The sequence below is a fragment of the Mustelus asterias genome, chromosome 1 (genome assembly GCF_964213995.1).
Source record: "Mustelus asterias chromosome 1, sMusAst1.hap1.1, whole genome shotgun sequence".
In the NCBI taxonomy this organism is placed as follows: domain Eukaryota; kingdom Metazoa; phylum Chordata; class Chondrichthyes; order Carcharhiniformes; family Triakidae; genus Mustelus; species Mustelus asterias.
Window position 1 is genome coordinate 149,741,258 of NC_135801.1, and position 17,173 is coordinate 149,758,430.

General features: G+C 41.9%; 1 protein-coding gene across 1 annotated transcript in view; it reads right to left on the minus strand.

The window, feature by feature from the left end:
- The window catches only part of LOC144498791 (interleukin-11 receptor subunit alpha-like), a 91,219-nt gene that overhangs the window by 46,201 nt on the left and 27,845 nt on the right, over nt 1-17,173 (minus strand). The window contains exons 3-5 of the mRNA XM_078220469.1: nt 16,702-16,762; nt 12,356-12,522; nt 10,026-10,140 (exon numbers count right to left, since the gene is read on the minus strand). Of these exons, the coding sequence (XP_078076595.1) occupies nt 10,026-10,140; nt 12,356-12,522; nt 16,702-16,762 (343 nt within the window). The remainder of the gene's footprint in view (nt 1-10,025; nt 10,141-12,355; nt 12,523-16,701; nt 16,763-17,173) is intronic.

Genomic DNA, 17,173 nt, shown 5'->3' on the forward strand with positions numbered 1-17,173 from the left:
CTGAGGGGAGGCCAGAGAATCTCGCCTGTGGTCTAACGAAGTATAACTTCTCTGCTTTTGTATTCAATTCCCCTCACACTAACATTCTATCAGTTTTCCTAATTACTTGTTGTACCTGCATACTAACCTTTTGTGATTCATGCACTCGGAAAACCAGATCCCTCTGCATCTAAGAGCTCTGCAATCTCTCACCATTTAGATAATATGTCATATTTTATTCCTTCCTCCCAGAATGGACAATTGCACATTTCCCCACATTTGCATCTTCCTTGTTAGTGCAGAAGTTAACATCCCGGCCTGTCATGCGGGAGACCGGGGCCCAATTCCCCAACAGGGAGCTACCCAGTTCCATGACAGCGTGGCGGCAGCATTGGTTTTGATTTAAAGGGCGCCATGGTGGCAGGGTGGTGAGCACTGCTAACTCACAGCGCCAGGGACCCACGTTCAATTCCCGGCTTGGGTGACTGTCTGTGTGGAGTTTGCACGTTCTCCCCATCTGCGTGGTTTTCCTCCCACACTCCAAAGATGTGCGGGTTAGGTTGATTGGCCATTATAAATTGCCCCTTAGTATCAGGGGACTAGGAGGGTAAATATATGGGGTTATGCGGATAGGACCTGGGTGGGATTGTTGTTGGTGTACGCCTGATGGGCCGAATGGCCTCCTTCTCTGCACTGCAGATTCTATGATTCTATATTCCATTTGCCAAATCTTTTGCCAACTCACTTATTTATCTCCCTTTGTAGCCCCGTTGTGTCTCTTCACAACTTACTTTTCTACCCATTTTTGCATCATCAACAAATTTAACAACCATATCTTTAGTCCTTTATCCAAGTCATTTATGTAAAGTGTAAAAAGTTGAAGTCCCAGCACTGATCATTTCGGCATACCACCTGTTACATCTTGCCAATCAGAAAAGTTATACCTATTCTGCTTCCTGCTAGCTAGTTAATATGTGCTTTGATTTATTATTGTCACATGTATTAGTATACAGTGAAAAGTATTGTTTCTTGCATGCTATACAGACAAAACATACTGTTTATAGAGAAGGAAAGGAGAGGGTGCAGAACGTAGTGTTACAGTCGATGTTGTCTACATGGACTTTAGCAAGGCCTTTGACAAGGTACCGCATGGTAGGTTGTTGCATAAAGTTAAATCTCACGGGATCCAGGGTGAGCTATCTAAATGGATACAAAATTAGCTTCTTGACAGAAGCCAGAGGGTGGTTGTAGAGAGTTGTTTTTCAAACTGGAGGCCTGTGACCAGCGGTGTGCCTCAGGGATCAGTGCTGGGCCCACTGTTATTTGTCATTTATATTAATGATTTGGATGAGAATATAGGAGGCATGGTGAATAAGTTTGCAGATGACACCAAGATTGGTGGCATAGTGGACAGTGAAGAAAGTTATCTCCAATTGCAACGGGATCTTGATCAATTGGGCCCGTGGGCTGACGAATGGCAGATGGAGTTTAATTTATGCGAGGTGATGCATTTTGGTAGATTGAACTGGGCAGGACTTACTCAGTTAATGGTAGGGCACTGGGGAGAGTTACAGAACAAAGAGATCTAGGGGTACATGTTCATAGCTCCTTGAAAGTGGAGTCACAGGTGGACAGAGTGGTGAAGAAGGCATTCGACATGCTTGGTTTCATCGGTCAGAACATTGAATAAAAGAGTTGGGACATCTTGTTAAAGTTATACAAGACATTGGTAAGGCCACACTTGGAATGCTGTGCGCAATTCTGGTCACTCTATTATAGAAAGGATATGAGGGGCGGCACGGTAGCACAGTGGTTAGCACTGCTGCTTCACAGCTCCAGGGTCCCGGGTTCGATTCCCGGCTCGGGTCACTGTCTGTGTGGAGTTTGCACATTCTCCTCGTGTCTGCGTGGGTTTCCTCCGGGTGCTCCGGTTTCCTCCCACAGTCCAAAGATGTGCGGGTTAGGTTGATTGGCCAGGTTAAAAAATTGCCCCTTAGAGTCCTGGGATGCGTAGGTTAGAGGGATTAGCGGGTAAAATATGTGGGAGTAGGGCCTGGGTGGGATTGTGGTCGGTGCAGACTCGATGGGCTGAATGGCCTCCTTCTGCACTGTAGGGTTTCTATGATATGATTTCTATGATATTATTAAACTAGAAAGAGTGCAGAAAAGATTTACTAGGATGCTACCAGGACTTGATGGATTGAGTTATAAGGAGAGGCTGAATAGACTGGGACTTTTTTCTCTGGAGCGTAGGAGGCTGAGGGGCAACCTTATAGAGGTCTAGACAAGGTAGATAGTCAATATCTTTTCCCAAAGGTAGGGGAGTCTAAAGTTAGAGGGCATAGGTTTAAGGTGAGAGGGGAGAGATACAAAAGTGTCCAGAGGGGCAATTTTTTCTCACAGAGGGTGGTGAGTATCTGGAACAAGCTGCCAGAGGTAGTAGTAGAGGCGGGTACAATTTTATCTTTTAAAAAGTATTTAGATAGTTACATGGGTATGATGGGTATAGAGGGATATGGGCCAAATGCAGGCAATTGGGATTAGCTTAGGGGTTTTAAAAAAAGGGCGGCATGGACAAGTTGGGCCGAAGGACCTGTTTCCATGCTGTAAACCTCTATGACTCTACAGTCAAAGCTAGGGTGTAGAGAAAGATCAACTTAATGCAAGGTAGGTCCATTCAAAAGTCTGATGGCAGCAGGGAAGAAGTTGTTCTTGTGTCGATTGGTTTATGTCCTCAGACTTTTGTATCTTTTTGCCGATGAAGAAGGTGGAAGAAAGAATGTCTGGGGTGCGTAGGTCCTTAATTATGCTGACTGTTTTGCCTAGGCAGCGGGAAGTGTAGACAGAGTCAATGGATGGGAGGCTGGTTTGCATGGTAGATTGGGCTATACTCATGGTCTTTTGTAGTTTCTTGCGGTCTTTGGCAGAGCAGGAGCCATACCAAGCTGTGATACAACCAGAAAGAATGCTTTCTATGATGCATCTGTAAAAGTTGGTGCAAGTCGTAGCTGATGTACCAAATTTTCTTAGTCTTCTGAGAAAGTAGAGGCATTGGTGGGCTTTCGTAACTATAGTGTCGGCATGGGGGCCAGGGCAGATTGTTGGTGATCTGGACACCTAAAAATATGAAGCCATCGACCATTTCTACTTTGTCCCCGTTGATGTAGACAGGGGCATGTTCTCCTTTCGGCTTCCTGAAGTCGATGACAATCTCCTTCATTTTGTTGACATTGAGAGAGAGATTATTGTTGCCGCACCAGTTCACCAGATTCTCTATCTCTTTCCTGGACTCTGTCTCATCATTGTTTGAGATCCACCCACTACAGTGGTGTCGTCAGCAAACTTGAAAATCAAAAATACTGCCATTAAGGATTGGCAAACAGACAGAAAACAGAGATTAGGAATAAACAGATCATTCTCAGGTTGGCAGGCTGTAACTAATGAGGTGCCATAAGGTTCATTGCTGGACCCCAGATATTCACAATCTGTATCAAAGATTTGGATGTGAGGATCAAATGTAATGTTTCCAAGTTTGCAGCTGACATAAAACTAGGTGGGTTACGTGAATTGAGAGAAGGATGTTAAGAAGTTTCACGGGGATTTAAGACAGGTTAAGTGAATGGGCAGGAACATAACAGATGGAATATAATTTGGAAAATATGAAATTATTTATTTTGGTAGGAAAAACAGAAGTGTAGAGCATTTCTTCAAGCATGAGATATGGGGAGGTGCAATGTCCATAGGGACCCAGATGACCTTGGTCATAAGTCACTGAAAGCTAACATGCAGGCACAGCATACAATTAAGATGGCAAATGGTATTTTGGCCTTTATTGCGAGAGGATGAGGACAGCAGCAAAGAAGTCTTGCTGCAATTGCATAGAGCCTTGGCGAGACTGCACCTGAAGCACTGTGTAGTTTTCACCAAAGAAAGGATATGATTGCCATTGAAGTAGTGCAACAAAGGCTCACCAGACTGACCCTGGAATGGTAGGATTCTCCTATGAGGAGAGATTGAGGAGACTGGGCCTATAATCTCCTGAATTTAGAAGAATGAGAAGTGATCGCATAAGTAAACTATTTTTTTTTTTACAGGGTTTATTTAAGAAGGATGTTTTCACCGGTTGGGAGATCTTGAACAGACCATTTAGGACTGAGGGGAGGAGGATTTTCTTCATTCAAAAGATGGTAAGTCTTTGTGATTTTCTACACCTAGAGGGCTGTGTAGATTCAGTCATTAAGTATACTAAAGAGAGTGATTGATTTATAGATATTAAAAACAACAAGGGGTGAGGATAGTGCATGAAGATGGCGTTGAGGTAGAAGATCAGCCATAATCTAGTGGAATGGTGGAGCAGGCTCAAGGCACTGGGTGGCTTACTCCTACCCTTATTTCCTGTTTCTTTCTGCGCACCAGTTTATGCAGATTGATCCAAATAGCCTCACTGTATGATTCTGCAATTGCTTTTCATTCCCTCTGATCATTGGACATTCAAAATGACAAACATCCTCAATGTTTCCATACACTTCCATGCAAACTTCATCTCTTTTACGGAGAGGATTTCCAGTTGTTTCCTCACATATCTTAAATGATGTTGTCACTGCTATTGATATCTATTTCCCATCAGACATCATGCTGTTCTCGGGATCCTGTACTGGCCTTATTATTTCCTTAAATCATTTGCTTGCAATGTATGTCTGGTTTTTTCAGATGCTGTTTCACGTTCTCCACATCTTTAATCTAGTTCTTTATTTTAGCATTGTACAGCATGAAAGGGACAACCACAGATTCTTCAGTCTATCCATGCAACTGCAATTCCTTATCCCTGGGATCATTCAGGCACATCAGCTTAAATTTATTAACTTTCTTATATTCGTCTCTCTTCTCTGATCTATCTATTGATTTTATTGTGGAAAAAGTGTGTTTTGTTTCCAAATCTTTGGTTTTCATCTTTCTCGACCACACTGTTTCCCAGTGGAATATGGTTACTTAGTAGTTTGGAGTATGCCTCTCTGGTCAACATTAGGCCACACAACTTGACAGGATTTTCAAATTAAACATTCACGATTTCTGGAGCAGCAGAATATCTAAATAAGATAAAATAGTGGTCTTACGTCTGCCGTTGAAGTGTCAACATTTCTTCCCAAGTGATGTCCATATTAAGGAACGTCCCATAAAACCTAATTAAAACTAAAGTCTTTGAAGCTTTTGCTCGATTAAGTATGGAGGGAAAAAAATTCCTTAAATTTCTTTTGGCAGGATGACTTATGAAAACTATTATCAATTATCCCTCACTAGCGAGGATGATTGTCTTCCAACAGTCCGAAGACGGCTGATGAGTATGACTTGGGACTTGCAGGCTTTGTGGGACATTTGTTGTCAGGTAGGATGCTTGATCATATATAATCAATTTGGGTCACAGTGTATTCTTTTCGCTGCTCTCATTTTTGTTGCCATTGGGTCTCAAAATGCTAGGATCCTTCCAACATTGGTCCAGGGCAATGGATGTCAATGTTGCATTTCTTCATGTTGGCTTTCAGCTCAGCCTTGAAGCGCTCCTTCGGAATTCCTCTGGTTCATGTGCTGTTCAAGAAATAAAACACATCCGACCTCCACTTTGGTCATCAGTACTAGTCCTTTCAAAATTTCCTGTTATTCTGAATTAATTTTCTATGTTAATTTCCCTAATTAATTCCTTATATTCTTTAAGTTTTTTTTTTACACATTTCAACAACGTGCTCATCCCTAGCTCCTTACTGCCATCTCCATTATTACTTCTGTTATTGCTCACGTTATTATTTTCCTTCTGCAGATTTGACGTATTAGGATTTCATCAAAACTTAGGTACCACGTCAACATCAATTTAAAAGACAAGAATACATTAAAGGACAAGCTTCTGGCATGGACTGAAAATGGGGCAAACCAAAAAAAAAGCAACAGGAATTTTTAATTTATCACTTTCAGGATAAGAGAGGAATTCCATTCAAGTATTTTTAACGCTATTATTTGTTAACCTCTTGTCTCTCCAAGGAAATTGTGGGGCTGGTGGGTGACATGTTGAAGGGCAGCATTTGTTCAGATGATTACACACTGACAGTATAAAACAAAAATGATGGTTGATATTCCTCTGTTTTTCATATTTCTAAATTCCAATTTTTCTCCTCTCAACATTTCTTGGTGCCTTCCTTTCTGATGTAGCTTCATTGGTACCCATTATCATTCCAGTATCTTACCCAAGCAATCAGGATTCATGTGCGTAAAGCAAAGTTTATTTATTAGTCACAAGTATGCTTACACTAACACTGCAATGAAGTTACTGTGAAAATCCCCTAGTTGCCACACTCCGGCACCTGTTCGGGTACACTGAGGAAGAATTTAGCATGGCCAATGCACCTAACCTGCACATCTTTGGACTGTGGGAGGAAACCGGAGCACCCGGAGGAAACCCACGCAAACAGAGGGAGAACGTACAAACTCCACACAGTGGACAGAGAGTGACCAGGGTGGGAATCGAACCCAGGTCCCTGGCGTTGTGAGGCAACAGTGCTAACCACGGTGCCACATTGCTGCCCCCAGCTTCACTTTCAATAGATAGTCAATTTGACCATCTTGAGAGATTTTCATTGGGAGAAAGGAAAAATCAAAGTTAAGCCTTTCTTCGCCTGTCAGGGATCAACTCGATTACCCTTGTTGCTTGAGGAGATACATCAAATTTCTGCAGAGTCCTAACGCATATCTTGGGTCCTACATCCAGCTTCCAACAATCCAGAGACCAGAAGATTTGGTCCATTAATATTAAGAACAGAATTTGAAATTACCCAGCCAAACAAAGAATGGTTCAGTAGGTTAGCTAGAGGTCTTTAACCTCTTAGACCTGGGTTCAAAAGGATCCATCCCAGGTTGATGGGATGATAGCATCACTCCTCACAGTGGAAAATGACTTTTACTAATATCACCCAACTGAGAGAGGACATGGACCCTCCACACAAAACTGGCCCGAATATTGGGCCAACTATTCCAGTCAAAGTTCACCTGAGAACCAACCTCTGAGAAATTCAACTATAAGAAATCTCAACCTGACAAGAATCCTTTGCTTTTCAAGTCTCTCACTTCAGCTTCAATGAATCAAAACCATCCAACAAACTACAGGCCTGCCTTGTGGGAGTATAAATCAGAAACTGGGATAATTGTAGTCTGTAACATTCATCTGGATTTAACCTGTGTGCACACGCATGTGTGTGTGTGTGTGCGCGATATTAGGTGGGATTTTACATCTTCGCTCGACCCGAGACCAGAAAATCCCACCCAAGATCAATGGTTCAAGGTGAGGGAGGCAAGGTTCAACACAGATGTCAGGGGGACGTATTTTATACAGAGGGTGGTGGGGGCCTGGAATGCACTGCCAAGCAAGGTGATTGAGACGGACACGCTGGGATCGTTTAAGACTTATCTAGATAGCCACATGAACAGACTGGGAATAGAGGGATACAAAAGAATGGTCTAGTTGGGCACATGAGCAGCGCAGGCTTGGAGCGCCGAAGGGCCTGTTCCTGTGCTGTATTGTTCTTTGATCTTCCCATTGTCCGCCCCTCACCCGCTCAGATTCCATGGTGTGTGGGGTAGAATTCCGGTAATTGTGTTTAAATTAGTGCAAGTGTGGGAGAATAAATAACCTATATATTTAAGCTCACAAAAGCTGATTGATTGAATTATTTAATTAGGATACACTTCAAGAGTAAGGAAATACACACCCCTTACGTATAAAACATACTGATCACAGGCAGACAAATTTGGTCTCTAACTAAAATGTTCTGAAGAATTGATGGAGAAAAAAAAAAATCAAATTGTTCAGCAATTAAAATTAATTGACCACAAATTAAGAGAGCGCAAGTCAGTTGCATATCTGACCTGAGAGTAGTAGATCTGAGCAACAAGCACCTAGGAGGAAAAAATGTTAACTTGTCCATTACCACCCCTTATGTCCATGAACAAAATTTACAGCAAAAAATCTGAAGTAAAAACAGTTTCAAATGGATAGGTGGAAACTAAATCTAGGAACTTGCCAGAATGAGTCAGAAGGCAGCAATTCTATTTAGATATCCTAAAACAACATTAACGGAACACTTTACAACCCCTCTAATTACCTTGTGACTCATGTTCCTGCATTAACTTCACAAAGTATACACATTATGATTTATTTAGCATTCAGTCCAAGCTGCAGAAACATAGAAGTGTATAATCCACTTGACCAAAAACCCACTAACCTTTCCAATTGCCCCAATTTGTGACATTAACAGCATGTCTGGATTGGGTTATACTCCTGTTAATACTGATCTGTCTCGCTGCTTGGACTAACCAGGCTGCACAAACATTTATCTTCTGCAAATACATAACTATGAAGTACCATTAACAAGATGCACACCAGTGTCTTAGTAATGAACTCCACAAACAATAAGAGGAAATATATAAACCGGCAATATTTGGTTAGTCATCCGATACAAGACAATACAACCTTAGTTCCAATAATAGCAAACCTTTTATATAATCTTCATATTAGAACAAATTTCAAATATACACCAGTTGGGAAATTAGTCTTATGCGGGAAGTTGACATTAAGCACAAATAGAGGCCCAGGACCATTTATATAGACGATCTGGAGCAGGGGACTGAGTGTAGGGTAACAAAGTTTGCAGACGACACAAAGATAAGTGGAAAAGTGAATCGTGTGGAGGGTGTAGAAGGTCTGCAGAGAGATTTGGACAGGCTGAGTGAGTGGGCGAGGATCTGGCAGATGGAACATAACGTTAACAAATGCGAGGTTATTCACTTTGGAAGAAATAATAGCAAATTGGATTATCTAAATGGAAAGAAATTACAACATGCTGCTGTGCAGAGGGACCTGGGGGTCCTTGTGCATGAGACGCAAAAACCCAGTCTGCAGGTGCAACAGGTGATCAAGAAGGCAAATGGGATGTTGGCCTATATCGCAAGGGGAATAGAATATAAAAGCAGAGATGTCTTGCTACATCTGTATAGGGCATTGGTGAGGCCGCAGCTGGAATACTGTGTGCAGTATTGGTCCCCTTATTTGCGGAAGGATATATTGGCCTTGGAGGGAGTGCAGAGAAGGTTCACCAGGTTGATACCAGAGATGAGGGGTGTTGATTATGAGGAGAGACTGAGCAGATTGGGTTTGTATTCGTTGGAATTTAGAAGGCTGAGGGGGGATCTTATAGAGACCTATAAGATAATGATGGGGCTGGATAGGGTAGAGATGGAGAGATTCTTTCCACTTAGAAAGGAAACTAGAACTAGAGGGCACAGCCTCAAAATAAAGGGGGGTCAGTTTAGGACAGAGTTGAGGAGGAACTTCTTCTCTCAGAGGGTGGTGAATCTCTGGAATTCTCTGCCCACTGAAGTGGTGGAGGCTACCTCGTTGAATATGTTTAAATCACGGATAGATGGATTCCTGATCGGTAAGGAAATTAGGGGTTATAGGGATCAGGCGGGTAAGTGGAACTGATCCACTTCAGATCAGCCATGATCTTATTGAATGGCAGGGCAGGCTCGAGGGGCTAGATGGCCTACTCCTATTTCTTATGTTCTTATGTTAGGACGTACTAGAAAGTAAACCCTGTGCTCCATCAATCTTGACACAAGTCACCAGTCCAGCACCATGATGTGGAGCTAGCTGGCAGATAAATCTTAAGAGGGAATTTAGCAGCCAACACACATCTGGAGAGACCATGTCCAGAAAATGGTTCCCCAAACGTTTATTTTCTCCTGGAATTCTGATATGGCACAGATCAATTTCACTCCCAGCTTTGTTTTTTTTTTCTTACTAAGTGGTGGCATAACCAAAACTTCTTTTTATTGCTCTTATTTGCCCTGAGAAAATGGTGATGGGTGTTGTACTCCTTGAACTGCTGATTCTCGCATGATAGAGAAGTTGGGTAGGGATACCAGAAATGTTATCCTGCAATGATTTAAATGGGTACATATGAACCGACAATTACACAATGGGCAAATGCCTGAAGAAATCCTACCTATAGGTTGCAATGTACCGGGTGGGAAAGGCTGCCTCTTGATTCTTCCTCCATGAGCAGGAAATTCTATAAAAATTTGAAGCCTTGCAGTGCACCAATGGCTTACTTGGAGGATCTATTAATGAAACAGAAATAAAACCACCGTGACTGTTTTCAAAATCCTGGGAAAATAGTTAAACTCCTATTCCCTAAGAATTCAGCATGTGGTGGTCTAAATTGTAATAATAAGCACAAACCTGCCAGAATTAGTTAAAATAAAAAGTCTGTTGAGTGCAAGTATAAATCCCATGTACAACAAGTTTGAAATACTTGACAGAACATAGCTTAAAAATTATTTAATTAAAGATGCCAACAGTCTTGACAGGGTCATTTTACCTGGCTGAGGAATCTGGAACGTGGGACACAGTTTTTCAATAAAGGGCTGGAGGATGGAGAGAAGGAGAAGCTTTTGCACTCGAGGGGATGTGAATCTTTTAGAAATCTTTACCCCAGCAGGTTGTGTATTCTCCATCATTTAATATATTTAAGATAGCAAGTTTTTGGTCTCTCAGGGGATCAAGTGGGGGGGCTAGAAAGTGGAGTTGAGGCCAAAGATCAGCCATGGCCATACTGAATAGTGGAGTTGGTTCAATGGGCTGAATGATGTACTCCTGCTCCTATTTCTTACATTCTGACTTAGGTGACCTGGAGTGAAGACGCTGTTCCTGCTGTTTTGTAATCAGACACATGAAGGATTGCAAAGATGGCCACTGATGTTTCTGTTGGAAACGTGCCAGTTCTCCACAACACTGATTAGATAGCCAAGTAGTCCACCATGTGAGGAGTCTTTGTGTGATATGTCCTAATACCCTGAGCACATTACAAAGCTTGACTATGCCCCTCTGGGTGCCAACATATAAGGTTGACACATGCATGAGTACTTGCAAGCATTGATGTTCTCTGCTATACTGCTTTAATGTGGAGATGCCAGTGCTGGACTGGGGTGGACAAGATGAGAGGTCACCAGTCGGAGTATAACCTGGTGTCGTGTGACCTCTCATACTGCTTTATGTTTAGTAACTATAATTTGAGTTACAAAACATTAGAGAAGTAAGGCGGCTGCTGGGTGCTTCAAACCCGATTTACTTAATTCAAAGTACTGAACTGAAAGTTTAAAACTACTTTGCTGAATTGGAAATATGACAAGATAATAGAAACTAGCATTAGATGGAACTTGCAAAATGTTGATGTTCACAGTACCATAAACATGATAGGCATCTGTAAGCAGCCTTGCTAGTGTTCAAAGTTATGCAGAATCTTTCCACATTAAAGACCTGCCACTTTACAATTCCTCAAGTCCAGAGGTTCCTGAATTGCTCATCTTTTTCTCATCTGCATCTTTATCAAAGTCAAAATACCTTCATTTTTTTGGCTATTGAGCTATTTATATGCAATATAAACCATAATGATCTCACTATAGATCAGTGTTAAAGACACTCATTAATGCCACCAATTAGCTCCAGGTACAACGACCATTCGCTTCTGATAGAGCCAATCTATGATCATTCCATAAAACCTCATTCAATCCCTCCCACCTTTGATAGCAGCTTCCAACTTTACTCAAAATGTTGAAGCATTTCCCATGATAATCCTAAATTACAATCGGCTTTAAAATTCTAATTGCAAAGATCAAAAGACCCTTTACAACTAAAAGGAACTATGGGTGCCATCTTACTAGCTATTCATACCACGCTCCTGCTGCAGCAAGGTCGGAAAATTCGATACCCAGCCAAATCTCTGTTCACTGCAGTGGGATGGGAAAATCCCGCCAGTGTGAATGGCCATAAAATTCCGGCCTATGAGTTTTAAGAGAATGCTTCCAAACAGAAACTTGGTCACTGGGGAATTACACTCGGAGCTGAAGGCTATTAAAGGGAAACATTGTCTATGATTTATTGTAAAAATTCAATATTGAAGTAATACAGGTTGTCAAGATGGTTTATTCTACCCTGCATGGTTTAGAATTATATCAAATTGTGAATTTGGGCAGTTTAAAATTGCTCGAGGATGGTGCAAGCCAGATAAGTTGAACTCTGTCTGAAAATTTTCCCTTGTTCCAAAAAAGGAAAACAATAAAATGGTTCCAGCATAATCTGAAATATTTATGAATGTTGCTGCCATGTGTAAATACCTTGGAAGGACGTAATTTAAAACTCAGTACATCTCAATAAAGAAAAACAATGTTATCAATTAATTATATTGTTCTCTATGTAACTAGACTGAACTTTCCAGGTTTCAGATACTTTACACAAGGAGAAAAGAAATTCAACCACATCATAAATTTGACTTACGTCCAAGTTTTAGTTTAATCAAGTGCAGCAATCCTCCAGTACTGTCGTGACAACTATAATTTCCTTCCATGGGCAGGTCTGCCATCAACAACACAAGATTTCCATATTGTACTTTTGTATCATTAGTTAGGGCCACAGGGCTTCCATTAACCTGCCACTGAATAATCCTGTTGATAAAAGTTACATGATATAAGAATAATACAGTGCATGTGATAAAACTTAAATAAAATAATATCACACACCTCCACATCATAAATAAAACAAAGAACAAATCTTCACTTGTCTGGATTTAGGAGTCCTGAAAGTCCACTTTAACATATTTCATTTCAATATTTCATTTCTACACATTTTTCCCCTTTGTGTAAGATGGTTGTAAATATATCTCCCATTTCATAAACCTCCAGAACAGTTATTACATACCAATTTGGACTGAGAAGAATCAACCTTGTTTTCCTGGCACTTCCCAGAAAGTTTGCTTGCATGTCAATAGGATTAACTATCATTCTACTTCAACTTCTTGAAAAACCTTTTTCTGGGCTTATCTAGATTTCTGTGGATTCTCCAAATCAACTGAAAGCAAGTTTACATGGTTCATCTATTTTTACAGTTGGTGGGTGGGTCTATTGGCATGGTAGCCTTTATGTTTTAGCTGCAACCTTGATCCGGGATGAGCTGAAATGTCAAAGCTGAAATTAAACTTTAAAGTGACTGAGGACAGAGGTTTATGTTTGAATGTGCTGGCTAGACACTGTTTGCAGCAATTTTCCATTGGGATTTATTTTGTACATGTCTGCTGCTCCAAAATAGTTCCACAGCAGCTGTCCCCTTGAAGGAGCCCATTAGAAACGCTAGCCCACATCCACCCTTTTCAAAGCACCCAGCTTCCCCAGCAGCACCGATTTTTTTCCAGCACACATTCCACCCTGGCCACCTGTTGATTGGCCAGCCAGCATAAAATCACATTCCGGTGCCGATTGTGGCCTGAAGCATGTTCTGTGCCTGCTTCTGGGCCTGCCTATTGCGTGAGCCCAATGGGCGCAAACTTCAGGCTGAGGGATTTCTACTCTGAGGGTTGCTAATCTTTGGAATACTTTACCTTAGAGAACAATGGAAGTGGGTCATTTGATAAATTGTTGATTAACAAGGGATCCAAAGGACTTGGTTGGGGGGGGGGGGGGGGGGGGGTGCAGACAAGAAAGGAGTTGAGGCCAGAAACAGCCATGAACTTACCAAATGGCAGAGCAGGTTTGAGAGGCTAAATGGCCTACTTCTGCTCCTAGCTCTTGGAATGGTGGGAGAATAAAGGACTTGTACATATTTTGCATGAGGGTAGACTTGCTTTCTTTCATTTGATGCTGCTGATAATCTGGAGAACGTCAAGTGAGGACTGGCACGGCGAGAGACTGTACTTTTGATGAGTGTGCATGTCTCAGAACTAAGTCATTTTGCAACCCCTTCTGTATTGAGAGTCATCCTTCGCAGGTGCCATTTGGAAAATGAACTTCGTAAGGGAAGAACTGATGGCGGGGGGGGGGGGGGGGGGGGGGGGGGCGGTTGGTTGGCCATAACAAGAGTTTGCACTTTGCCTGATCTCTTTCTTTGACTACTCTACCAGCAGCATTGGACCATGATTTTTCAGCCCCTGTCTTACTCCTTCTCCAAAGCTTCTCTGCAATCTACTGCTCGACATTTCATAGTCTTTTAGGCTGGTGGCTGCCATTTGTTTCTGACCTAACAGCAGCGATTGCTGTAAATCCTGCACTGACAATGCCTCCTCCCTCTTGATGTATTGCTGCCAGTGATTGACCGTGCTAAATTGTCCCTTACTGTCCAAAAATGTGTAGGTTAGGTGGATTAGCCATGGTAAATGCGCGGGGTTACGGGGATAGAGCAGAAGGGAGGACCTGAGTGGGATGCTCTTCTGGAGAGTTAGTGCAGACTCAATTGGCGGGATAGCCTCTTTGTACATTGTAGGGATTTTATGGATTCCACCTCCTGCTCGTCCAACACCAAATTGAAGATTTGAACTGCTAAGTTTTGTATAACGGCCTTAAAAGCCAGTTTAGCACATTGAGCCGGCTTCCTCTTCTGCCCCAACCATCTCGCTTCAAATGAAAATACATCAGCCAGTCTTGTATCAAGGAACCAGCATGCTAACTCAGTGAACAGGTTTCCATGGCTACCAACCCCCGAGCCCACCCAGGGCAGAGTTTGAAAATCCAGCCGCAAGGCTGTGCAGGATTTAATTCAGTCTCAGTCAATTTTTTAAAATACTTTTCCAATTCAATCAAATCAAGTCCAATTCAGAGTCTCAACAAGTTGAGACATTTCCGATCCAAGCTGACAAGACAGGGCATGCAACCCTTCACCCTGTCTTGGGCCTGATCTACATGAGCCAAGCTGATTGGAGGAGGCACAGGTCTTCCTCCTCCAAGACTTGAGCTCATTTGCATCTTAGCCAAAAGGCCGAGATACCGCTTTTAAAAATTGCTTCATATGAAACATATGAAGCTTCAATGTAACCTAATGACCTCAACCAAGTGCAGCATCCGCATAACTACACTTGATCTTAGCCAAAAGGCCGATTCAGTCTCAGACAAATGCCTGGGAGCAAGATGCAGGCGGTGGCAAGGGAATGGAGTTTGTGGCAAGGACTGAAGACAATGGCTTCGAACTTCCCTATTTTTAGCTGGTGTGGAAACCAATGAAATATTTTGAAATGTGATCACTCCTGTGATGTTGGCAGCTTTAAAAAGTGAATCTAATTGTAAAGATTAATTTTCTTACCTTTTAAACATAACCAGAACAAATGTTAACTGTGGCACTGAACAGATAGCTGTAAACTTTCCAGTTACAAACTATTACTTTGGATGTCAGCTGAATTGTAAATAAAGAATCTTTTGTGAATAGCTTTGAGAAAAGTTTGCTGATTCTCTGCTTTTCCCCCCCACACTTCTTTTCTACCACAGATTCTATTGCAATCTACATTTGAACTGCTCATCTACCACATTACAGTACCACATTTACAATGTCACCCTAATTGATTACACCCAAACCCTAGAATGTCTGCTCAGTTTCCCGAACACAAGAGTAGCAAAGCAGCAACGAACATAGAATCGACAATGCAGTATTGATGTAAAATTCCCTCTCCCAACACTTCACATTTCAACTTCTTTTGTTGCAGGGAAAACAGATTCAATGAAGTTTCAGGAGAAACACTTTGCTGAGTATTGCATTACTATGACTACCTTTAAAAACAAACATTTACACAGCAGAAACTCAAGAAAAATAGATCAGCCTTTTAACGTGGTTAAAATGTTGACTGGTCACTTCTCTCGCTTCATTCCCATTAACATCCCTTTAATAAAAACCATATTCAACCTTCCTGCCCCTTCTCCAAAATTATTGAAAATACCATTTTCAAACAAAATTCCGACTTCTCTTTTAACTCCTTATTTGAATCTTTCCTACGTGTCTTCTGTCTGTCTCACAGCATCTTGGTCCTAACCAAGGTTAAAAATAACTTCACCCCTGCCCGTGAACATGGCTATGATGCTGTAGTAGTCCTTGTCCTCAACTCCCTGTAATGCTTAATGTGACAGATCACAACTAACTTCTCCAATGTTGGTCTTCCACACAATTATTCTCACACGTTTCTACACCTATCTATATAAACATTGCCTTCAGTTTGAGGCACCCCCCCCAGCCCACCCGAGATGGAGAAACTTACAATCTCCCAACCTACCAGTATCGGCTCCTCCCAACCTAAAAATTGAGGCTAGGCAGGAAAAAGCTCTTCAGTGGCGGCTTAAGGGCCTTAACAGGTGAATGGCTGGGTTCCCACCCAAAGCCCTGCCCACCCAACCTGGAAATTATGCCTGGGTTTGAGCAAGTGGGTTCCCAGGGGAAAATCCCATCCACTCAATTTTATGCCCTGCACCCCACGCACTCCGCCACCTCAGAACCCTTTCCGGGGGGGGGGGGCGGGGTATGTTCCGTGACTCCTCCTCTAAAAATCTCCTTGAAACACAATTCTTTTACCAACCCTCTTAGTACATGCTCAGTGTCTATTTTTTTCACATGCCATCATTTAGTTTTTAAACACTAAAGGCTCTGTATGAACAGAAGTTGTGGCAGAGATCTTCTGGTCCTTGCCAAAGCATCAAGACCAATCAACATCTTGCTTTCTTCTAAGATAATGGACAAAATACAGTTTCTGAGCAAAGTCTGTTACTGCACAATACCAACCACAAAAGAGTTGGAATGATAGTATAAAAGGATACAGCAAGCAAGAAAGGCACTTTAAACATGAATTCATGATTAACCAGAACTTAACAAGAGAGTACCTGTCATTAGCAGCATTGCACATCAAGGTAATATCTGTTCCTATTTTTCCATACAGAACATCTAGGGCAGAACAAAATATATTATAATGACTTTCGACTTTTTTCCCCCAGTTCACGTTCTGTAGCACTAGTGTCAAAAATGCATTGGCTATGACACGGCAGTTCTTTATAGGATGCAGGTTTGAATGGATATGATTTAATCATCCACCAGAGTACCATTGGATCATGCTCTCATCTCTGAGAAACTGCTCACTATTCCAGGATCAACCTGGAATGCAGATTATTTTCTCTACTGCAAACTGTTTTCTTGAACCCCTCTCCACAAACCTCACCTTTAGTAAATGCAAGTTCTAAATGGGGAAAGGCTTCAGAAATCTGAAGCACAAAGGGACTTGGGAGTCCTAGTTCAGGACTGTCTTAAGGTTAGCATGCAAGATCAGTTAGAGTTAGGAAGGCAAATTCAATGTTAGCA